This window comes from Erinaceus europaeus, chromosome 1, assembly GCF_950295315.1.
Source record: "Erinaceus europaeus chromosome 1, mEriEur2.1, whole genome shotgun sequence".
Classification (NCBI taxonomy): domain Eukaryota; kingdom Metazoa; phylum Chordata; class Mammalia; order Eulipotyphla; family Erinaceidae; genus Erinaceus; species Erinaceus europaeus.
In genome coordinates this window covers 71,860,889-71,886,105 of record NC_080162.1, presented here as the reverse complement: position 1 = coordinate 71,886,105, position 25,217 = coordinate 71,860,889, and the positions used below count along the sequence as shown (strand labels likewise).

Here is a 25,217-nt window from a genome sequence, read left to right as displayed (position 1 = left end):
TGGTAAGGCACTGGCTGACACCACCTAACATGTTCTCTCTCTTTCTATATCTCTGTTTCATCAGCCCTCATACGCCGAGTTTGATATTAGTGGAAATGTGCTTGGCTTGATTTTCAACCAAGGAATGATCTGGTGAGTTATCTACTTTGTCTGGGGGTCACCTGTTGGGGAAATCTTTTAAAAAGTGGAATTCTGGGGCCAGGTGGTGGCGCACCTGGTTGAACGCACATGTTATAATGTGCAAGGACCCAGGTTTGATCCCCTGGTCCCCACCTGCTGGGGAAAAGCTTCACAAGTGGTGAAGCAGGGCTGAAGGTGTCTCTCTCCCTCCCTATCACCCCCTTCCCACTCAAACTCTACCTATCTCTATCCAATAAATAAATAAAGATAATTTTTTTTAAAAAGTAGAATTCCAGGCTTTATCCCTCATCTAGATGGGAAGGGGATGGGCAAAGCACATCTGAGCTCCCTTCTTTCACATGAAAAAAGAGAAGGCAGAGCTCCATGAGAACAGGACAGTAAGTGACACACTCATGTGCCACCACAGACACAGAAGGAAGGAGAGAGAGAGAGAATGGGACCAGGTGGTGGTGCACCTGGTTGAGTCCACACGTTATCATGTTGAAGGACCTCAGTTCAAGCCCCCAGTCCCCACCTGTAGGGGGAAGATTCACAAATGGTGAAGTAGTGGTATCTCTCTCTCTCCTCTGTCTCCTCCTCCCCCCTCAATTTCTGTGTGTCTTATCAAATAAAAAAGAAAAAAGAAAGAAAGAGAGGGGAAGAGGGGGAAGAGATGCAAGAGGGAGAAAGAAAGGAAAGGAGGGTGAGGAAGAACTAAATTAACTGTGGAACTTGTTTCCCTGAGAAGGGAGTTAGACTATGTAAATTTAGACAAAGACTTTCAAGATGTGGAGGGCTCACTGCAAGCCAATGTCCAATTCTGTTAATTTAAGGGCTTCAAATAGACTGAAGACAGGAGGCCACATCATTTACAAGATGACTGATGGTGACACCAGAAGCCCAGAGATATAGCTCACTGGGTAAGGTGTGTGTGCCTTACCATATGCAAGGCCCAAATTCTAGCTCCAGGTACCACATGGGAAGGAGTCTCTCCCTCTCTCTCTCTCTCTCTCCCTCTGAAATAAAACAAAAAAAAAATGTGTTGAGAAGATAATTTAGTGGATATGCAAAAGTCTTTCTTTCACGCCTGAGGCTCTGAGGTTCCAAGTTCTGTCCCTGGCACCACAATAAGCCAGAGCTGAGCAGAGATCTGGCAAGAAAGATATCTATGTATATATTCTGGGAGTGGTAAAATCATGCATGTGCGAGACTGCAGCTTTGTCAAAAAAGGGGGGAGCACAAGGACCCAGGTTTGAGCCCCCACTCCCCACCTGCAGGGAGGTGCTTCACAAGACATGAAACAGGTCTGCAGGTATCTCTCTTTCTATTTTGCTCTCCCTCTCCTCTCTCAATTTCTCTCCATTCTATCCAATAAAATAGAAAGAAGAGGGGTCGAGCGGTAGCGCATTGGGTTAAGCATTTGCGCATTAGCACAAAGCACAAGAACCAGAGTAAGGATCTCTATTCAAGCCCCCAGCTCCCCACCTGCAGGGGCGTCACTTCACAAACGGTGAAGCAGGTCTGCAAGTGTCTGTCTTTCTCTCCCCCTCTCTGAAGACAGACCTCTCCATTTCTCTCTGCCCTGTCCAGCAAGGACAGCAATAATAATAACCACAACAACAATTAAAAAAAAGGGCAACAAAAGGGGAAAAAATGGCCTCCAGGAGCAGTGGATTTGTGCTGCAGGTGCTGAGCCCCAGCAATAACCCTGGAGGGAAAAAAAACATTTTTAAAAAACAAAGAAAGGGGAGTCAGGCGAGTTAAGTTCACGTGGCACGAAGCACAAGGACCGGCTGAAAGGACCCCAGTTTGAGCGCCTGGCTCTCCACCTGCAGGGGAGTCGCTTCACAGGTGGTGAAGCAGGTCTGTAGGTGTCTATCTTTCTCTCTCTGCCTCTGTCTTCTCCTCCTCTCTCCATTTCTCTCTGCCCTATATAACAACAGCAACATCAATAACAACAACAATGATAAGTACAACAATTAAAAAAAAAAGGGTGACAAAAAAAGAAAGAAGAAAGAAGCAAAAAAAAGGAGAGGGTTGGGGAGATAGCATAATGATTATGCAAAGAGACTGTCATGCCTGAGGCTTTGAAGTCCCAGGTTCAATCCCACCACCACCACAAGCCAGAGCTGAGCAGTGTTTTGGTTAAAAAAAAGGGGGGGGGGGGCAAGCAGTGGCACACCTGGCTAAGTACACACATTACAGTGCACAAGGACCCAGAGTTAAGCCCTTCATCCCCACCTGCAGGGGGAAATCTTAACAAGTGGTGAAGCAAGGCTTCAGGTGTCTATTTCTCTTTCCCTCTCTCTCCCCCCCCCCTTCTCGGTTTCTAAATTTAAAAAAGACAATTAAAAAAAAAAGACTTTTTTTAAAAAAGAGAGATTATCTTTTTTAAAAAAAAAGGAAAATGGCCACCAGGAATGGTGATTTGTAGTGCTGGCACTGAACCCCAGTGACAACCCTGATAGAAGTAACTAAATGAAGCGGGTTCTTGCGCTTTATATTATGTGCACTTAACGTGGTGCACCACCGTCAGTCCCCTTTCAAGACTTTCTTGAGGCTTCAGTGCCCTGGATTCAATCCCCTGTACCACCATAAACCAAAACTGATCAGTGTTCTAGTAAAGGGAAAAAAGATGTGGCCAGAACATGTCAGTATTGCTTATGTCTCACAGAGTGTCTCCCTGTGGGAAGGAATGAATATCTGTGACTTGATAACCAATGCCCTGGTGAAATGAAACAAGAGGCCTCCTCACACGAGACCCACAGAGAAAACATCTGGGCCTCCCTCATGCCCCTAAGTTATCAATCCAATCTCCTTCTGTCATCCTTCCTTGCTGTCAGACCAACCATGTGTGTGGTTTCTGTCCACCCAGGATGGGATCCTTCTACGCCCCGGGGCTTGTGGGCATCAACGTGCTGCGCCTGCTGACCTCCATGTACTTCCAGTGCTGGGCAGTGATGAGCAGCAACGTCCCCCACGAGCGAGTGTTCAAAGCCTCCCGATCCAATAACTTCTACATGGGCCTCCTGTTGCTGGTACTTTTCCTCAGCCTCCTGCCGGTGGCCTACACCATCATGTCACTACCACCCTCCTTTGACTGTGGACCTTTCAGGTACACATGGGGTGGCTGCACAAAGCGTCTCCTCTCTGGGCCATCTGCTCAGGGTATGCTGGCTTAACTTTCCGGTTCTGGGGTCACTGCAGACAAAATAAAGGCTGTGGAGTGTTGGGTAAATCATCAGGGCTGTTCAATATGGTTTCTGTGAGGTCACACTTAGTATAAACAATACCCAACATGGTAGCCATCAGTCCACATGCCTGTGAAGCACTTAGACTGAGAACTGAGAAACTATTCTTCACTTTATTTATGAGAGAAGGGGAGAGTGATTCCAGATATGGAACTCAGGGCTTCATACTTGAGAGTCCAACACTATATCCACTTCACCATTTCCTAGGCCTCCCTCACTTTGACTACCTTTCACAACCATGTGGTTATTAAAAGTTGTTTGTTTGGGAGTCGGGTGGTAGCGCAGTGGGTTAAGCACAGGTGGCGCAAGATGCAAGGACCAGCATAAAGATCCCAGTTTGAGCCCCCGGCTCCCCACCTGTTGGGGAGTAGCTTCACAGGTGGTGAAGCATGTCTCAGGTGTCTCTCTCTCCCCCTCTCTGTCTTCCCCTCCTCTCTCCATTTCTCTCTGTCCTATCCAACAACAACGACAGCAATAACAACAATAACTACAATAATAAAAAACAACAAGGGCAACAAAAGGGAATAAATAAATTAATTAATTAAAATTTTAATTAGGGCCAGGAATAGTACATTGAGTAGAGTACACACAAAATTCAAGGACCCAGGTTCAAGTCCCCAGTCCCTACCTGTAGAAGGGAATCATTACAAATAGTGCAGCAGTGCTGTAGGTGCCTCTCTCTTTTCCCTTGTTTTTCTCTTTCTCTTTCCCTTCTCTCCTTTTATCTGCCCCCCCACCCCAGCACTGCTCAACTCTGGTTTAGGTACTGGGAACTGAACCTGGGATCTTCTGTGCCTCAGGCATGAAAGTCTTTTAACAATAACCATTATACAATTCCCCCCAGCCCTCTCATTCCTCTCTCTCTCTCTCTCCTTTGGCATCATCATAAGCCAGAGCTGAGCAGTGCTCCAGTTAAAAATAAAAATAAAGAGTAGGGAGTCAGGCAGTAGCGCAGTGGGTTAAGCACACATGGTGCAAAGTGCAAGGACTGGCATAAAGATCCCGGTTCGAGCCCCTAGCTCCCCACCTGCAGGGGAGTCGCTTCACAGGCGATGAAGCAGGTCTGCAGGTGTCTATCTTTCTCTCCCCATCTCTGTCTTCCCCTCCTCTCTCCATTTCTCTCTGTCCTATCTAACAATGACAACAATAGTAACTACAACAACAATAAAAAAACAAGGACAACAAAAGGGAAAATAAATAAATAAATAAATAAATAAAAAGAAAGAAAGAAAAAAATAAAGAGTAGGGTTGGGTAGGACCAGGGAGATAGTCTAGCAATTATACAGAAGCTTGCAGGTAAGAGGTCTCAGGTTCAGTCCCCAGCAGTACTATCAGCCAGAACTGAGTAGTGCTCTGGTGAAAAGTATGTAAACAATAGTAGGGATGGGTGTGAGGAGTGTCTTATAGCCCTTGTATCAATTCCAGACCACCACCTTTTTTTTTTTTTTTTTTAATCTCCAACAAGCCAACTGTCAGAGCTAGTGGGAGAGAAGAAAAGACACATTAGGACCAAAACTTGTCCCATTTTAGTGGGGCTAGGGTCAAACCTGGGGCATGCACATGGCAAAGCAGGAACCCTCCCAAATAAACTGTCCTGTAGGCCCTGCCACCTTTTTTTTTTTTTAAGACTTTCTTTTCATTTATTTTTTAACCAGAACACTGTTCAACTCTGGCTTATGGTGGTGTGGGGGATTGAACCTGGGACTTTGGAGCCTCAGGCATGAGAGTCTGTTTGCATAACCATTATGCTATGTACCCTCCGCCCTACCCTGCCACCTTTTTTGCAATTAAAATTTTATTGGACCGCTGTCAAGCCCGTTTGCTCATATATAATCTATGGCTGCTTTCTCACCACAATAACAGAATTGAATGGCTCCAACAGAGACCATCTGGCCTACAAACTCTAAAATATTAATTATCTAGCTCTTTCCAAAAAAAAAATAGTCAGCCTCCTGACTTAGAGCAGAGACTCTAGAGCCAAGCAAGTGACTTAATTGTGTCTTCCCAGTGCAGGCAGGCTCACTGGCTGAGCAATGGGAATAACATAGTGTCAACTTCATAGGCTTATTATGAGGAGTCAGTGCTGTTCTCTGTGAAGCAGAGTAGTGGGCACACAGAGTAGCAGGAGGATGAAGTGTTGGACTGTCAAATATGAGGTCCTGAGATCAATCCCTAGCAGCACATTGCTATATGGTGATCTGGTTTCTCTTTCCTCTCTCCTCCTATCTCTACCATAAATAAACAAATAAATAAATAGACAAATAAATGTAGAAGGGGTGCTGGGGAGACAGCATAATGATTACAGAAGACTTTCATGCCTGAAGCTCTAAGGTCCCAGGTTTAATCTCCAGTACCACTATAAGCCAGAGTTGAGCAGTGCTCTGGTCTCTATCTTTCTCTATATATCCCTCTCTTATTAAGTCAATTAAGTTTTTTTGAAAAACACTTAGAGTAGCACTCTAGTCCAAACTGAGGCATGTATGTGAGTTTGTTAAATTCGAACCCCACCCAAATTGGGAATAGCTACAGCTCATAACAGTGCTAGGAGAGGGAACAGTTAGTTACCTGTATCCAGGAGTCAGCTCATTTTCCCTGAGAAGTGTCTATTTTGTTTGTTTGCTTGTTTAATAGAAACAGAAAGGCAGAGAGAAAGATCATAGGACCAAAGTTTCCTTCAATGTGGTAGTAGCCAGACTTGCATCTGGGTCACACACATGGCAAAGTAGCTCACTTATCCAAGCAAGCTAATTTTTTATTTAAAGGGCTTGAACACTTTTTAAATTTTTTTTTTTTAATTTGTATTTATTTTCCCTTTTGTTGCCCTTGTTTTTTTATTGTTGCTGCCATTGATGTCGTTGTTGTTAGATAGGACAGATAGAAATGGAGAGAGTGTTGTTAAAATTCCGAGACAATTCCCCCTTTTCTTTTTAACTAAATGGCTACAGTATCAAGGGTGTGGGGTGAACAGAAACCTATATCATACAGGCATTTTTTTAAAAAAGAAACTGGCACAAACTAAACTTTATCAGCTTAAAAAAAACATTTCTTGCCTCTGGGGGGCGTACTTTCTTCGACGGGCATTTGCATGGGGGCAGGGAACGGCCTAGAGTCCCACAGGCAGCTGGCTGCAACTTACTTACTATGAAACAAAACTTGTTATTAGCATATCTACTGCACGATCCAACGTTTCTAATAGAGAAGGAATTTGAGACTTTTACATATCAACAACGTCTTTTAACCTTTTGTTACACCCATTCAAGATGGAGACACACCCTAGGTGTGGGCCAGAGAGGAAACCTCAGGCATGAGAATAATTAGCATAGCCATTGTGCGATCTACCATTTCTAATAGAGAAGGTAGTGGAGAATTTTACATATCAACAAGTCTATTTAACCTTTTGTTTAGACCAACTTAGTTAAAATATATTGATTGTTAACTAATTTTTACCTTAGACTTTAAATGTAAGTTAATTTTATCTTTATGAGAATTATATTGAAAACCTTTTTCATTTAACTTTGACTAGTAAGAATTTAGCCTTAAAGCTACTGTTTACCAAACTTTAAACATACACATAAACATGGTCATTAATACACAAGGAGAGAAACCTTTGTTACGAAGACATGTCATTTTAAACACGAATTTAAATCTGTACTGTCTTAGTGGTTGGGTGGGGTTCACCATCCGGAGGTGGCTTCCCGCGCTGCAGCCCTGCCCCATGGCCCTGCCATGTCTGCTGCCCTGCTCGCAGTGGCCGAGCAGCGTGGAGGGATCACACGTCCAGTGTCCTGCACCATGCGGTGGAGAGCCGGCTCCTGTGGGCTGGCCGCAGGCTCTTGCGTGTTGGCCTCGGGCTCCAGGGGCTCTTGTGTGCTGGCTTCGGCCTCCTGCGGGCTGCGGGGCTGCGGGGCTGCGGGCGCGGTGCGCGGGGCTGTCTGGGCGCAGCCGGCTGGCTGGCTGTTTAACCAGGTGGAAACATCAGCTCCGCGCCTCGCCTCCCGCCCGCTGGCTATTCCCGCTGGCTGTTCTGAGTTCGCCCGAGGGAGTGGAAACCACAGAGTGGTCCAGAGATAAATGTTCCAGAAACAGCAAAACAGTCTCGTGAAGAAAGAGCAGAGGCCTTTGGAGATCTCTTCACAAGCAGAAGAGAAGGCCATAGTGCATAGGTAGCCAAATTGTCTTTACTTATCTGAGAGATGCGCAGGTCAGGTCCACATGGGCGCCATTTGTTGTTAAAATTCCGAGGCTCTGGCCGGGCTGGCTAGCTTCATGGGCGGGTAACAGAGACGCGGAGACAACAGCTGGGCAGGGAAGCTGTATTTCTTTATTCAGGAACAACGATTCACAAACTAAGACAAACTAATCACCAAACAGAACTCGGCTGTCTCTTTGCAGCGGCACAAGCACTCCCTCTTACTCTGTAACTCGGGAACTCTCCAACTCTGGAACTCTGGAACTCTCGTACTGGGGAACCCTCTGAAACTCTTCCACTGTGGAACTCTCTCTTACTCTGTAACTCTGAAACTCTCGAACTCTCGTACTCGGGAACCCTCTGAAAACTCTGGCACACTGGCACTCTCTCTTACTCTGTAACCCTGAAACTCTCGAACTCAGGAACTCCGGAACTCTTGGACTCAGGAACCCTCTCTCGGGGTTCCTTGGGGCGGGGCCAAGCAGACCCGCGAAATTAACAGGACTGATCCAATTCTCTTGGCGGGGGAGGGCTAGAACAAACCAATGTAAAGCATACGACAAGAGAGGAGGGGAAGACAGAGCGAGATAGAAAGGTAGAAACCTGCAGACCTGCTTCAGCGCCTGTGAAGTGACTCCCCTGCAGGTGGGGAGCCAGGGGCTCAAACCGGGATCCTTACTCTGGTCCTTGCACTTGGCACCACCTGCACTCAACCCGCTGCACTACCGCACGACTCCCCCAAGCAAGCTATTTTACTGGTCCTGAACACATTTCTTTCATTCCTGCAATCAACTTCAACTTAAATTCTTCACCACTGGTAAGTGAGAAACATGATTTTATAATGTGAAGGAAAGGGGGTTCTTGTAATATAAAAACAGAAAGTCTAGCGGAATTGTGTCCTACATATGTAGAAAGCTGAATTTAGAAGTGATAGACTTAGCATATTTGCTGAAAATTTTAAGATAAGCACTGAAGGTGAAGCCTGTTTCTCCCTCCCCCCCCCCCCGTGTGTGTGTGTGTGTGTGTGTGTGTGGTTTTCCTCTTTATGGGAAATGTTTGAGAAAGGACCAGATAAGCAAAAGGAACCAGGACGGGAGTCGGGCTGTAGCGCAGCGGGTTAAGCACAGGTGGCGCAAAGCACAAGGACCGGCATAAGGATCCCGGTTCGAACCCCGGCTCCCCACCTGCAGGGGAGTCGCTTCACAGGCGGTGAAGCAGGTCTGCAGGTGTCTGTCTTTCTCTCCCCCTCTCTGTCTTCCCCTCCTCTCTCCGTTTCTCTCTGTCCTATCCAACAATGACAACTACAACAATAAAACAACAAGGGCAACAAAAGGGAATAAATAAATAAAATAAATAAATAAGGAACCAGGACTTGAAGATTTTGGAAATTCTCAGTCTATCCAGATTGCAAAAGAAATGGAATTATTTATTGGATAGAGACAGAAATAGAGAGGGGAGGGAAAGAAAGAGAAGAACACCTGCAGCACTGCTTCACCACTTGTGAAGCTTCCCCAATGCAAGTGGGGACCAAGGGCTTGAACCTTGATCCTTCTGTATAGTAACATATGCACTCCACCAAGTGTGCCACCACCTGGCCTCTGGAAATTTTATTGCTTTACTTAATGTAGCAAAAGGGCCTGCAGAGCAGTGTCATGAAGTTAGGACCTCAAGATAGGGAGATTATCCAGGTGGGCCCTAAATCACAAGTGTCTTTACAAAAGGGAGGCAGAGGAAGATTTGACTGGTGAAGGACGAGAAAGTGGTGTGATGATGGAAGCAGAGGATGGTTGGAAGAGTCTCTGCTGCTGCCTGTGAGGGTAGAATAAGGGTCACCAGCTAAGGTATGCAAGGAATGAAGCTCTAGAATATGACAAGAAGCAAAGAAACAAGAGTCTTCCCTAGAGTTTGTCTCTGAAGAGAGAGCAGCCCAGCCCATACCTTGGTTTCAGACTTCTGGCTTCTGGAATTATAAAAGAAGAAATGTGCATTGTTTTAAGTCACCAATGTGCTCATTTACTACATACAGTAAACAGTGGCGACTTGACACATTATCTCATATATCTTAAATTGATGACAAGATGATCCACATTAGACCAAGACTTACAAGTGTACTACTGGAAGTCTTTGTTTCTTTTCTTATTTTTATATGGGGGTTATGCACTGATAATCAAAAATAAATTAAATTTTACACTATGTTGATATGTGCAGCAACGGAAATACTTTTATAATTGTATTGTTGTGATTTGTAGCATTATGTACAATGACACTAAACATTGAGATGGCCATAGTCACTAGCACATCTACTCCTCTGCCATTCTAGTTCAGAAATAACCATAGATGATAGATAAATAAATGAAAATGACCATGTTCCAAATAAAATTTTATTTAGGGACACCGATGCTTGAATTTTGTATTTCAAGTTTTATGTCACAAAATTTTGTTTGTTTCAGTTTTGCACCAAGGATTTCACACATGAAGAAAGTGCATAACCTCCAGGCTACTTTTCAATATTTCTCCAGTCATTTAAAAATGTTAAAATTCTCTCATGCCTGAGGTTCCAAAGTTCCAGGTTCAAGCCCCCTCACCACCATAAGCCAGAGCTGAGCAGTGCTCTGGTAAAAAAAAAAAAAAAAAAAAAAGTTAAAATTATTCTTAGCTCACAGATCATATAAAGACAAGTAGCGGGGCTGGGTGGTGGCACACCTGGTTGAGTGCACATGTTAAAATGCACAGGAACCCAAGTTCAAGCCCCTGGCCCCCACTTGCAGGGGGCAAGCTTTAAGAGTGGTAAAGAGGCCTACAAGTGTCTCTCTGTCTCCCTCTCTCCCTCCCTCTTTCCTGTCAATTTCTGTCTCTATCCAATAAATAAAGATAATTTTAAAAATTAAAAAAAAAAGTATCAACCCAAATCTGACCACTGAGCTCATGATTAAAACTGTGTATATGGTGGAGGGGGCCAGGTGGTGGCACACCTGGTTAAGTGCACATTGTACTAAGTGCATATAGTAGTAAGTGCAAGAACCCACGCAAGGAAGTGGGTGTGAGCGGCAGATCTCCACTGGCAGCCAGATGCTTCATGAGCAGTGAAGCAGGCCTTCAGGTGTCTGTCTCTCTCTCTCTCTGTCCCTCCCTCCCTCCCTCTCTCTCCCCCTTCCCTCTCAATTTCTCTCTGTCCTATCCAGTAAAAAATAGGAAGAAAAAAAAAGTGGCCGCCAGAGCAGTGGCTTTGTAGTGACAGCACCAAGCCCCAACGATAATCCTGGAGATGAAGAGAGAGAGACAGAAACAGAGAGAGAGAAAGGTGGTCCAGGAGGTGGTACTGTGAGTAAAGCACTGAGTTTGATCCCCAGCAGCATGTGCCAGAGGTTCATTTTCTCTCTCATTAATAAATTAAGGGCTGCGGAGATAGCATAATGGTTATACAAAACACTGTCATGCCTGGGGAATCTGTGGTCCCAGGTTCAATCTTCAGTCCTACCATAAGCCACAGCTGAGCATGCTATGGTATCTAGCTATCTCCATCTCTACTTTTTTCCTTGTATCTTTCTCATTAAAATAAATAATAAAATATTTAAAATAGGGCGTCGGATGGTAGCGCAGCGGGTTAAGCACAGGTGGCGCAAAGCGCAAGGACCAGCTTAAGGTTCCTGGTTCGAGCCTCCAGCTCCCCACCTACAGGGGGGTCCCTTTACAGGTGGTGAAGCAGGTCTGCAGGTGTCTTTCTTTCTCTCCTCCTTTGTTTCACCCTCCTCTCTCCATTTCTCTCTGTCCTATCCAACAACAATGACATCAATAACAACAACAATAACTACAACAATAAAAAAACAAGGGCAACAAAAGGGAATAAATAAATATCAAATAAATAAATAAAATATATATTTAAAATAAATAAAATGAACTATGTGACTTCTAGCTGCAACAGTTTGGAAGGTATCTATAATTGTGCCACTCCACACTCAGTGCCTTACACGAATTAAATTCTTTGTCCTTTAACCAATCTTTTTGAGCAAATACTATTACTATACTTATAAAGACTTGTAAAATAGCTCACTTGGATAGGATGCTACTTTGCCATGTGTACAGCCCAGGTTTGATCCCAGCCCCCACTGCATTGACAGAAGGTGTTTTGGTCTCTTTTACTCACTCTCTACCTTAAAAAGGAAAAAATAAAGAATGATATATATTTTTTTTTTCCTCCAGGGTTATTGCTGGGCTCTGTGCCTGCACCATGAATCCACAGCTCCTGGAGGCCATTTTCCCCCTTTTTTGTTGCCCTTGTTGTGGTTATTATTGTTGCCATTGTTGATGTTGTTCATTGTTGGATAGGACAGAGAGAAATGGAGAGAGGAGGGGAAGACAGAGAAGGGAAGAGAAAGATAGACACCTGCAGACCTGCTTCACCACCTGTGAAGTGACTCCCTTGCAGGTGGAGAGCCGGGGGCTCAAACCAGGATCCTTACCAGTCCTTGCGCTTTGCGCCACATGTGCTTAACCCACTGCGCCACGGCCCGACCCCCTAGAATGATATATTTTTTAAAGATTTTGTTTATTAATGAGAAAGCTAGGCAGAGAGAGAGAGAGAAAGAACCAGACATCATTCTGGTATATGTGCTACCAGGGATTGAACTCAGCACCTCAAGCTTGAAAGTCCAGTGCTTTACCCACTGCACCATCTCCCAGACCACAATAAAGGATGACATTGTGCTATATTATTATTATGCTGTATTATATAGATGAGGAAAGTAGAGCAGAGAAATTTTCAGTGTCTTACTCAAGGATATAAAGCCTCTACAACCCTACAACCTTGTCCAATAGAACTATCTATGCTTTTAAGACAGAAAAAGTCATATTTGCTCTTCAAATATAGTAGCTACTAGTCATGTGACTATTGAGCACATGAAATGTGTGACTGAGAAAATGAATTTTTATTTTAGCTGATTTTAAATAACTTTATTGTGTTTTTAGTGGTCACACTAGACAGTATAGCTCTAGTGGAGAGAGTAAGGGTATAAATACAGACCAGAGAAAATAAATCTGTCTGTGGCATCCCACAGCTAATGAACAAAGGAGCAAGAATTTGAACCAGGAATTAAAAAACTACCACAATCCACTTCTCAGCACCAAAGCTAGCAGTTAAAAGGCAACACTGGGGTGGGGAGTTAGCATAATGGTTATGCAAACAAACTTTTTTTTTTTGCCTCCAGGGTTATTGCTGGGGCTCAGTGCCTGCACTGTGAATCCATTTCTCTTGGAAGCCTTTTTCCCCCCATTTTTGTTGTTGTTATTTTTATTGTTGTTGTTGGATAGGACAGAGAGAAATCTAGAGAGGAGGGGAGGGTAGAGGGGGGTAGAGAAAGACACCTGAAGACCTGCTTCACCATTTGTAAAGCAAGCCCCCTGCAGGTGAGGAGCCAAGGGCTCAAATCCTTATGTCGGTCCTTGGCTTTGCAACAGGTACACTGAACATTGTACACACACACAGCACTGGCCACTAGTCTCAGGGCAAGCATTTGTGGAAGTCAGTCTACATAATGATTTTTAGGCATTTACCAAAAATCACAAGTACTGCTGTGAGCTATCCAGGAGATGGATCTCCTAGATGATTCAATCTCCTCTGATTACAACCCAAAGGCTAATTATAGTTGTTTCTGAGAAGCACCATAAGGTTGTCTACCATGTCAACAGTCCTTGCTAGGACACCCAGAGAAAGTTTCCTGTTAGTCATGGCTACATAGCAATTTTCTCCCATGAATGTACAGGAGAAAACCCTTTTCACCTTGCTGAGAAAGATGTCAGACACAAGTGACCAAAGTAGTTTGAGAAGATGTGAGGTATCAAGGGCATGAAATTGGCTAGCCAGGGAGCTGACCCAGCTGTAAGTAAAGTTCTGCTTCTCCCAGGAAAGTGGTGCTGAGCAGACTTTGGGCCTCTGGGTCCTAGACAGCTGTGTGTGCCACATGAGCTACACCGCGTGCTGTGACCTGCCTTCTCTTTCAGTGGGAAAAACAGAATGTATGATGTCATCCAAGAGACCGTTGAAAGTGATTTCCCAACCTTCCTGGGCAAGATCTTTGCTTTCCTTGCCAATCCAGGCCTGATCATCCCAGCCATCCTGCTGATGTTGTAAGTTACACAGGGTCCCTGGAGCTGCCACATGGAAACTGCCCCTTTCGGATGACACTTCTTTGGCAGGCCCTTCTTTGTGACCCTCTTCATCTGGATTCCCTAGAAGCAATCTCAAGACAAAGGTTCCAGTGCAGGTAGTTTATAGGGTTGTGAATACAGACTGAGACAGGAGAAGTATGTTATTACCGTAAGCAGGTATTCATCCTGCTGGGGAACTCGGAAACAGTGTGCCTTAGGTATCCTGCTCAAAAGTGAGGGATCTGGAGCAGTAATGCGGCTGCTCTCATCAGTCACTATCTGAGTGTTGGCTGAAGATGTGGGAGAGAACAGGGCAAGGTAATCCCCTAGTGATATTAACCAGCTGCTGAAACCAAACAAGGCTTCTACCAAGTGTCACAGATAGCCAAACTGCCACACTAGCTTTTTTTTTTTTTAATTATTTATTTATTTATTATTGGATAGAGACAGAGAGACATTGAGAGGGAAGGGGGAGATAGAGAGGGAGAGAGACAGAGAGACACCTGCAGCCCTGCTTTACCACTCGTGAAGCTTTTCCCCTGCAGGTGGGGACCAGGGACTTGAACCTGGGTCCTTGTGCACTGTGATGTGAGCACTTAACCAGGTGCGCCACCACCTGGCCCCCTGCGCCACCACCTGGCCCCCAGCCACACTAGCTTTTAAATAAAAGGAAATCAGCTTCATTCATTCTGAGGTGTAAGGAGGATGGAGCACTGTTTAAGTCCACCTTCCATTTCATTGTTTTAGAGAATATTTTACAAGCAAGAGGGACTGGAGAGACTAGTTTTGGGATAAAAGAGGTTGAAACTTGTTTTATTGTTTTCCCTAAAGGAAAATAACCAGAAAGAACAAGGGTAGGTGTAACCCTTCAGGCTGTCAAGTCATCTGGCCTTCTGGATCCACCCCTCTTGTTAGGTAGCCCTGTCCTTTTGGGGCCATGGTTTCATAATGTTCAGGGGTGGAATGCCTTTTGTGGGGGTGGAAGGGAAGGTTGGAGCACAGATGTGAAAGTGCTGGCATTTTCAGGTTACACATCCAGGTCACAGCCCCAAAGCTTAGGTCCCGTGAAAGGGAAGCATATTATAAAAACACGTTTTATTTTTTCTTTTGCAGTCTGGCCATCTACTACCTGAACTCGGTTTCCAAAAGCCTCTCCCGAGCTAATGCCCAGCTGAGGAAGAAAATCCAAGCAGTGAGCCTGTTAGGAATTCCCTGGCTAGCCAATGTCACACCCTTCATACCTCACAACTTCTCAAACTACTTTGGTCAATTGTGTTTGACATCTTCCTCAGCAAGATGGTTCGGTTTGGCCTGGCCTGGCCTGGCCTGGCAAAGTTTGGTTTGACTTGGTTTGGTGTCTAAGGCTTCACCACTGATTGAATGACTTTCAGATAAAAAATGAAATAGACAGTGAGACAGACAGACAGGGAAAGAAACCACAGCATTGAAGCTTCCTTTAATGTAGTCAAACCTGGTTTGCACACACAGCAAAACACTATCCAAGTGAGCTATTTTTCTGACCCTGGGAATTTTCTTTTCTTTTTTTATTACTTATATATATTTAAATTATTTATTTAGCTATTGGGTAGAGACAGAAATTGAGAGGAGGGGTAAGCATAGAAACAGAAAGATACCTGCAGCATTGTTTCACTGCTTGCAAAGCTTCCCCCTGTAGGTGATGAGTGGGGGCTTGAACCTGGGTCCTTATGCATTGTAACATGTGTGCTCAACCTGGTGTGCCACTGCCCAGTCATTCTTTTCTTTTCTTTTTTTTTAAAAGAATTTATTTATTTACTCATGAGAAAGATAGGAGGAGAGAAAGAACCAGCCATCACTCTGGTACATGTGCTGCCGGGGATCGAACTCAGGACCTCATGCTTGAGAGTCTAGTGCCTTAGCCACTGTGCCACCTGCTGGACCACCAGTCATTCTTTTCTTGTCTCTTTCTTTCAAGTATATTTTTATTTATTTAAGAGAACCAGAGCAACATTCTGACACATGCAATTCCAAGGATTGAATCTGAGACCTCATGCTTAAGATCCCAGCACTCCAAGGGTCAAGTAGTGGTGCGCCTGGTAAAACATACCTATTACAGTGAACAAGGATACAGGTTCAAGTCCCTCATCTCCACCCATAGGGGAGAAACTTCATGAGTGTTGAAGCAGTGCCACAGGTGTCTTTCTTTCTCTCTCCCTCTCCATCACCCCTTCCTCTCATTTCTGTCTCTAGCCAAATTAAATTAAATTAAATTAAATTTTAAAAAGAGTCCAGCACTCTATCCACTGTGTTACCTCCCAGGCTTTGCTGTCAGGAGTTTCATTCTGAAGGGTAAAAAGATGTCAGTTTCTTTGTTTTTTGTTTGTTTGTTTGTTTAGTGATAAAAGAGGTAGAAAACCCTCCTACCCTATGGTTTTGTTAATTAATCCTTTCTTAAATAAATAAAAAAAAATTTTTTTTTAAAAAAGAGGTAGAAAAATAGAGAGTGAAAGAGACTACAGCACCAGCTTCCTTTAGTGTGATTGGGGCCTGGCTTGAACCATGTTCTTGCATATGGCAATCAGTATACTACTATCTTAAGTGAGCTGTTTCTCCAGCCCAGATGTCACACTTTTTATTTTTAGTAATTCATTCTATGAATCCAGTTGTAGTCTTTAAACGGCTTTCTTCTAAACCAGGTCCCCAAATGTCTACATATCTTTGTAAGGTTCTCTAGCATGTATTTATAATCTGTAGTTATTTGGAGGAGTACATAACATTAATGGCTTAAATTTTCTTTTTTTTTTTAATTTCTTTATTGGGGAATTAATGTTTTACATTCAACAGTAAATACAATAGTTTGTACATGCATAACATTCCCCAGTTTCCCATTTAACAATACAACCCCCACTATGTCATTTATCATCCTTCATGGACCTGTATTCTCCCCACTCCAGAGTCTTTTACTTTGGTGCGATATGCCAATTCCATTTCAGGTTCTACTTGTGTTTTCGTTTCTGATCTTGTTTTTCAACTTCTGCCTGAGAGTGAGAGCATCCTATATTCAGCCTTCTGTTTCTGACTTATTTCACTCAACATGAATTTTTCAAGGTCCATCCAAGATCGGCTGAAAACGGTGAAGTCACCATTTTTTACAGCTGAGTAGTATTCCATTGTGCATATAGACCACAACTTGCTCAGCCACTCATCTGTTGTTGGACACCTGGGTTGCTTCCAGGTTTTGGCTATTACAAATTGTGCTGCCAAGAACATATGTGTACACAGATCTTTTTGGATGGATATGTTGGGTTCCTTAGGATATATCCCCAGGAGAGGAATTGCAGGATCATGGGGTAGGTCCATTTCTAGCCTTCTGAGAGTTCTCCAGACTGTTCTCCACAGAAGTTGGACCAATTGACATTCCCACCAGCAGTGCAGGAGGGTTCCTTTGACCCCACACCCTCTCCAGCATTTGCTGCTATTACCTTTTCTGATGTATGACATTCTCACAGGAGTGAAGTGATATCTCACTGTTGTCTTGATTTGCATTTCTCTGACAATCAGAGACTTGGAGCATTTTTTCATGTGTTTCTCAGCTTTTTGGATCTCTTCTGTGGTGAATATTCTGTCCAAGTCCTCCCCCCGTTTTTGGATGGGGTTATTTGTTGTCATGTTGTTGAGTCTGGCAAGCTCTTTATATACGTAATGGCTTAAATTTTGAGTTTGCTAAATAACCAGAGAAATCCAATGGATTCAATCCATGTTCATATGTAAAAAACCAGTACCCACAATGATGCCTACAGGTTGAAGCTAATACTAGAAATACTAAAGGACAATCACACTGTCAAAATGACTTACTGCTTGTGTCCCGTGGCCTAAGAGTGCTTTAAGTCTCCTCTACACAGGCAGCCTCTCAACAGCAGCTGACACTGACTTCTCCCCCGCCACACACCCACCCTGCCTCACTGGAAGCAGAGGGCACACCCCAAGCCTTTACTACCTGTCCTTCTTGCTTCCACACATCCTTGCTCGCTCTCTATCTCTAGCTTTTAGCTTTTTCAAATATGTTATTTATATTATTTTCAAGAGGGTAGGAAAGAAAGACCAGAGCACTGCTCAGCTCTGTCTTATGTTGGTGCTGGGGGTGACCTGGGACCTCTGGGACCTCAAGAGTAGAAGTCTTTTACCTAGCCATTATGCTGTCTCTCTGCCCCTCCCTGCACACCCTTTTATAGAACTGATTTTAGCGGCCTACAGAAAAGCAACTTCCAAGTCTGTAGCACATGTGCCAAAGTGGTGCTCTGCTTTTCTTTTTTCATTAACAAATAGACTGGGGGCCAGGCATTGGTGCACCCAGTTGAATGCATGTTACCATGCACAGGGACCTGGGTTCAAGCTTTTGGTTCCCACCTGCAAGGAAGCTTCATACGCAGTGAAGCAGGGCTGCAGGCATCTCTTTCTCTCAAGCTCCCTCTTCCCACTCGATTTCTTTCTATCTCTATCCAATAAAGACAATAAACTTAAAAAAAAATCAAACTGTTATAAGGGGCCAGGCGGTGGTACACCTGGTCAACTAAGTACACACATTACAGTGCACAAGGACCCAGGTTCAAGCCCCTGGTCTCTACCTGCAGGGGGAAAGCTTCACAAGTGGTGAAGCAGGGCTGTAGGTGTCTGTCTGTCTCTTTTCCTTCCATCTCCCCCACTCCCCTCAATTTTTCCATCTCTATTCAATAAGTTAACTGTTAAAAGTACAGACAGAGTTCTTGCCCTCTAATCACACCTGTTTTGGGGGTTGTTGTTGTTTGTTGATATGGAAATTTCTTTTTCTTTTTTTTTATAAAAACAAAGAGAAATCTGGAAGGCAGGAAGAAACAGAGACACCTGCAGCACTGCTTCATCACATGTTAAGTTTCCCCCAGCCCCACATGTGGGGATCAGGGATTTGAACCAGGGTCCTTGCACACTGCAATCTGTATGCTCAGCAGGATGTACCACTCCCCTAGACCCCCTAACCTAGACTCTTAGCTTTTTTTTTCTCTAGGCTTATCACTGGGGCTCAGTGCCTGCACTACAAATCCACTGCTCCTAGAGGCTATTTTATTTCCTTTTTTTTTTTTTTTAATTGGATAGGACAGAGAGAAATTGAGGGAAGGGGAAGATAGAGAGGGAGAAAGATAGACACCTGCTTCACCACTTGTGAAGTGACCACCCCCACCCCTGCAGGTGGAGAGCAGAGGCTCAAACCAGGATCCTTGCATGGGTCCTTGCACTTCACACTATGTGCACTTAATCCGCTCCTGTGTGCCTAGCCCCCAACTCTTAGCCTTAAATGCCCATTTCTTTGATCCAGAGCAACAAGTTCATTTTTCCCCTGTAGCTCCGTGAAGTTGAGAAGAGTCACAAATCTGTCAAAAGCAAAGCCGCAGCCAAGGATTCAGAGGATAGGGCTCAAGGCAGCTCCAAAAATATCACCCCGGACCAACTCACCAAACAAGGTAAACTCAGTCTCATGATAATTACTTTTTTTTAAATTTATTTATTCTCTTTTGTTGTCCTTGTAGTTTTATTGTTGTAGTTATTACTGTTGTTGTTGATGTTGTCATTGTTGGATAGAACAGAGAGAAATGGAGAGAGGAGGGGAAGACAGAGAGGAGGAGAGAAAGATCGACACCTGTAGACCTGCTTCACCACTTGTGAAGCGGCCCCCCTGCAGGTGGGGAGCCGGGGGCTCGAAACGGGATCCTCATGGCCGTCCTTGCACTTTGCACCATGTGTGCTTCACCTGCTGTGCTACTGTCCGACTCCCCCGATAATTACTTTTTTAATAAGATTTATTTGTTGGGACCAGGTAGTGGCTCACCTGGTAGAATACTCACCTTGCCATGCACAAGGACTGAGGTTTGAGACCCTATTCCCACCTCCAGGAGGGAAGCTTCAAATGTTTTAGAGAAAAAAAAAAAAGTTTTAGAGCTGTGCTACAGGTGTCTCTGTCTCTTATCCTCTATCAGAAAATTTTTTTTAAAAAAGCATAGGTAGGCTTTCAAAAACAGGTATATCTTTCTAGAGATCTTCAGTTAGAACATTCATTATCCTAATGTTGTCTTGGTTCTTTATTATGTGACCTCTAAAATATAAGATTATATAAAGTATAACCAACAGTACACTGAGCACCTCCAAAGCACTTAAAACGTAATAGCTTTGACCATTGCAATTCATTCTATACAAAAGATTTACAAACATTAAGTAAAATAACAATTATCAATCAATCAATCAATCAATCAATAAATAAAAGAAAGAGGGAAAATGGCCACTGGTAATAGCGGAGTCATACAAGCACTGAGTCCCTGTCATAATCCTGGTGGAAAAAAAAAAAAAAAAACAACACCAAGGTTCAATCCCCAGCCCTACTATAAGCCAGAACTGAGCAGTACTCAGGTAAAAAGGAAAAATAAAGTTGGGGGATATATGACATAGAAAAATGACAGACTCCAAAGAAGTAAGGAAAAACAAAAAGCATTTTAGAATTAAAGACTAAATTGTGAGCATGTAATACAAATGGGGATGTAATATACAGGCATATCTTGTTTTGCTGAACTTTGCAGACATTTAAGTGTGTTTCATTTGTTTTTTGTTTTGTTTTTATTTTAATACCAGAACACTGCTCGGCTCTGGATTATGGTATTGAGGACTGAACATAGGACTTCAGAACCTCAGACATGAAAGACTTTTTGCATAGCCACTATGCCATTTCATCAGCCCTTTTTTGTTTAACAGTTCTCTTTGTTGGAAGTCATTTGCTAGAATGATAACAACAGTATGATACTGATACAAACAGGTCCAACACAGCTAATGACTCAAATTCATTAAAGTTTACTTCTGACTCCACATAAAGTCCAGTTAGGTTTTTCTGCTGATACTTTTTTTCCCACATGCTGATGTGAGGACAATGGCTCCTCCATCCTGGGGCTCCACCTGCAGTCAGTCAGTACAAGGGGAGGGCCTGGAGAAAACACCTGTGTGGGGTAGTCAGCAAAGCCAGGACTGGGCCCTCCACAGTGGAAATCTAAACCACTTTTGTATCCCAGAAAAGAGATGAATTAGGTGGAAAGCAGTTCAGTAATCACCCAACTTGGAGTTAGGGGGAGGGGAAAGTAAGTAAAAGAATGGAACTTGGGGGGCAAACGGTAGCGCAGTGGGTTAAGTGCACATGGTGCAAAGTACAAGGACCTGGTTCGAGCCCCCTGCTCCCCACCTGCAGGGGGATTGCTTCACAAGTGGTGAAGCAGGTCTGCAAGTGTCTTTCTCTCCCCCCCACCCCATCTTCCCCTCCTCTTTCGATTTCTCTCTGTCCTATCCAGCAATAACAGCAACAGCAACAGTAATAACAACAAGGGCACAACAACTTTTCCCCATTTTCCAAAAATGGGGGAAAATGGCCTCCAGGAGCAGCGGATTTGTGGTACAGGCACCGAGCCTTAGTGATGGCCCTAGAGGCAAAAAAAAAAAAAAAGTGAAAGTTGCATTTGTATCTGATTCCAAACACAACCCTCTCTTTCATATTTAATGGCATTTTAAAAAGTTTATTCATTTATTTTTAATGAGAGAGAAGTATCAGAGCACTGCTCAGCTCTGATTTATGGTGGTGCTGGGGACTGAACCTGGGACTTTAGGGTCTCAGGCATGAAATTCTTTGCATAACCATTATGGTGTCCCTCTAACTCTTTAACGGTATTTGACAGTCACTTGTGAAGCTGTTGTTATCCCAATTTTATCCTCAAGAAAATCCAGGTTCAGGGAGTCAGGCGGTAACTCAGCAGTTTAAGCGCACGTGACACAAAGCTAAGGACCGGCTTAGGGATCCTGGTTCGAGCCCAGGTCTCCCCACCTGCAAGGAAATCCTTTCACAGGTGGTGAAGCAGATATGCAGGTGTCTTTCTCTCCCCGTCTCTATCTTCCCCTCCTCTCTCCATTTCTCTCTGTCCTATCTAATAATTAGGACATCAATAACAACAACAATAATAACTACAACAATAAAATGACAACAATGGCAACAAAAGGGAAAATAAATAAATAAAAATTTAAAAAAGATTATTCTCAAAGGGGAAAAAAGTTGTGTTTTTTTTTTAAAAAGAAAGAAAGAAAGAAAGAAAGAAAGGAAGAAAGAAAGGAAGGAAATCCAGGTTCAGAGTCTAGACTAAGGTCTGAATTCAAAATCTCGTTCTCCAACCAGTACACTATGTTCCCCATCAGATCTGCTTATGCAAAGACTAGGCCAAGGTGTCCCCAGGTGCCCAGGGTGACAGTGTGACAATTCTCACATCACCAGACAGAAAAATCTTTTGCATCTTCATGCTTGTCTTGGTTTATTTTCCAGGGACCACGCTTGACTCTGCCAGCCAAAACCAGACCTTAAACAAGAAGGCACAGGATGCTGGAACCCCCAGTTCTTCCCATGGGGCTGTGCCCTCTGCTTCCCAGCATCTGCCAGGAGCTCAGTCCCCTGGCTTCAGACCAGATTCACGCCAAGCTCGGCCTCAGAAGCAGCCTTGGAGGTCAGACTCTAGGAAGAGTGCTCAGAGACCTCTCCGCTGACCACCAGGGGTGGCCCCATGAGCTGACACACCCCCTTGTCATGTCAGTGTTCTCTCTTCCCTCTCACACAAGTACACACTCTCATTTAGTGTAGAAATTCAACTATTTAGTCTTAGGCTTTCATTGGCTACCAAAATGGGTGGCATCTTCAACTACCTTTAGACTTGCTGAACTGCCCCTCTTCCCCATCACTGCCCTTCCCAGTCTCTTGGCTCTAGACCTTGAACCATAGTGGTATCCCTGGGTGTCAGACTTTGGGAGGAGGAGCAGGACCATCACCACCAACAAAGATATTTTTTATGGTATCTATATTGGGATACAGGTTTCTCCCAACTCCGACAATGGGCAAGGGAATGCAGAGAGGTCCCATTTCTGACCATCACCTCTTTCCAAAGGAAGTGAAGTAGTTTAAGTAAAAGGTACAAGAAGACAGTGAAAAATGAAGGTAAATGAGCCACCAGAGCCCCAACATGCTGAATAGGAAGACCCCAACTGAGGGGGGTTGATCCCACGAAGCACCAAAAATGCACTGTTGCCTGCTTTTTATTCAACTGAAGGAAACTCGGAAGATTACTCATGGTAGGAAGATTTTTCCTGAGCACCAAATTCTAAAAGAAGTTTAATAGTTTGCTTGTTACAAGCCCAACCCCCCACCATATTAAAGGAAGATCTGGTGCTCTAGTCTCTTTCACTACTATCTCTCTATCTCTCTGTCTCCATCTTAAAGTATAAGTAAATAAATAAAAAAATAAATAAACCTGTACAACTCTTAGACATATAATAGGAGTCTTAGTTTGTATGGGTTAAAAAAAGAAAGAAAAGGTGGTCTGGGAGGTGGCACAGTGGATAAAGCATCAGACTCTCAAGCATGAGGTCCTGAGTTCAATCCCTGGCAGCACATGTGCCAGAGTGATGTCTGGTTCTTTCTCTCTCTCTCCTCCTATCTTTCTCATGAATAAATTTTAAAAATCTTAAAAAAAGAAATAAAGAAAGGAAGAAAGAAAGAAAAGAAAGAAAGAAAGAAAGAAAGAAAGAAAGAAAGAAAGAAAAAAGAAAAAGTCTCCTGTCAGACATAAACCAGGGAGCTCAGAACTTGAGAAGGTTTCGATAGGCAAAATAGTGCACTTGGATAATGTGCTACTTTGCCATGCACTTTGCCAGGTTCCCAAGTTCAAGCACAACTCCCACCTCCCACGGCACTGAAGGAAGTGTTGAGAGACAGGAGGTACCTGGAGGAGTGGCCTATCTCCTTCTCTCCTCCTCCCCTCCCCCTCTTAACGCGGAGCTCCTTAGCACCCAGCTAAGAGGGGGAGGGCGGGGGAGAAGGAGAGAAGGAGCTAGGCCACTGCTCACAGGTCTAGTTTATAACACCCAAACTCCGCCTTCATCTCTGTCAACATGTGAGTAAGAGAGCTCAAAGTGAGCAGTTTGCCAGCCTGAGGCTCTGTAAACAGCACCAGTTATTCTCCCTGGGGCCCTTCCAGATAATGCTAAAGATCTTGCTGGGGGCCGGGTGGTGGTGTACCTGGTTGAGCGCACATTATAATGTGCAAGGAGCAGGTTTGAGTCCCCAGTCCCCACTGGCAGGGGGAATGCTTTGCAAGTGGTGAAGCAGGGCTGCAGGTGTCTCTCTCCTATCTCCCCCTTCTTTCTTGATTTCTGACTGTCTCTATTCAATAGAGATAGTTATCTCTTTATCAATAGATAAAGGTGATTTTAAAAAATAAACAAAAAAGATGCTACTGATACCTCATCTCAATAATAATAATAATAATAATAATAATAAACCCAGGCCAACCCCCCTCCCCCCATCCAGAACTGCATCTACGTGACATGCCCTCTTCTGGGAGAAAAGGTCTTGGCACTTGATGCAGGAATCCATGCCCTCTATCCCCACCACGAAGGGCTAGAAGATGCAAAAGGGACATTAGGGGGTGGCGCAGGGGGGGAGGGGAACGGGGACACTAGGCAAATACCTCACCTTCAAAGTCCTCCTGTCTGGGGATGATGCCAGCCTCTTGGGAAGGGAACACAGACCTGAGTCATCAACCTTCAAGTGAGCTAGTCAAGTTTCCAAAGATCACCAATATACCTACACATCCACTGCAAACACAAAGTATCCTGTACTGAGGTGGGCTCATTTTATGTGAGGCAACTGCATTTGTACTGCTATACAGCAATACAAATATAGCTCCAAAATTTAGTAACTTAATAGACATGTAATATATAGTTCCTGTGAGTCAAGAATTTGGTGTCTTCTTGCTCTGTCTTTATTTTAACTTTAAAAAAAAAGTCCTCAGGCTGGCAAACTGCTCACTTGGATACTGCACTGCTTTGAAGCTTCAGTGCTGTGGTGGCTTTCACTCTCAGCCCATGTCCTTGTCTTTGTCTCAAATAAGAGGCAAGGTTGACAGCATAATGATTATGCAAAAAGACTTTCATGTCTGAGGCTCTAAAGTCCCAGGATCAATTCCCTGCATCACCATAAGCCCAAGTGGATAGTGCTCTGGTCTCTCTCTCATTAAAATAAAATATATTAAAACTAAGTAAATAAGGAGTCCGGCAGTAGCACAGCAGGTTAAGTGCGTGTGGCAAAGCAAAAGGACCAGCATAAAGATCCCGGTTCGTGCCCCCAGCTCCCCACCTGCAGGGGAGTCACTTCACAGGCGGTGAAGCAGGTCTGCAGGTATCTGTCTTTCTTTCCCCATCTTCTTCTCCTCTCTCCATTTCTCTTAAGAGCGATGACATCAAAAAACAACAACAATAATAACTGCAACAATAAAAAAACAAGGGCAACAAAAGGGAAAATAAATAAATATTAAAATTAATTTAAAAATAAGTAAATAAATAAAATGGCCTCGGGAGTCGGGTAGTAACTCGGGTTAAGCGCACGTGGCTCGAAGCGCAAGGACCGGAGTAAGGATACCGGTTCGAGCCCCCGG

The 25,217-nt window shown here is 44.0% G+C and overlaps 1 protein-coding gene across 1 annotated transcript in view; it reads left to right on the top strand.

Annotated features, from left to right (window-relative positions):
• Positions 1-23,047, top strand: part of TMC2 (transmembrane channel like 2) — a 93,354-nt gene extending 70,307 nt beyond the window's left edge. Inside the window, exons 15-20 of the mRNA XM_060201732.1 lie at positions 65-132; positions 2,996-3,235; positions 13,558-13,683; positions 14,818-14,896; positions 19,061-19,178; positions 22,058-23,047. Coding sequence (XP_060057715.1) covers positions 65-132; positions 2,996-3,235; positions 13,558-13,683; positions 14,818-14,896; positions 19,061-19,178; positions 22,058-22,275 — 849 coding nt within the window. The 3' untranslated portion in view covers positions 22,276-23,047. The remainder of the gene's footprint in view (positions 1-64; positions 133-2,995; positions 3,236-13,557; positions 13,684-14,817; positions 14,897-19,060; positions 19,179-22,057) is intronic.
• The last annotated feature ends 2,170 nt before the right edge of the window (positions 23,048-25,217 follow it).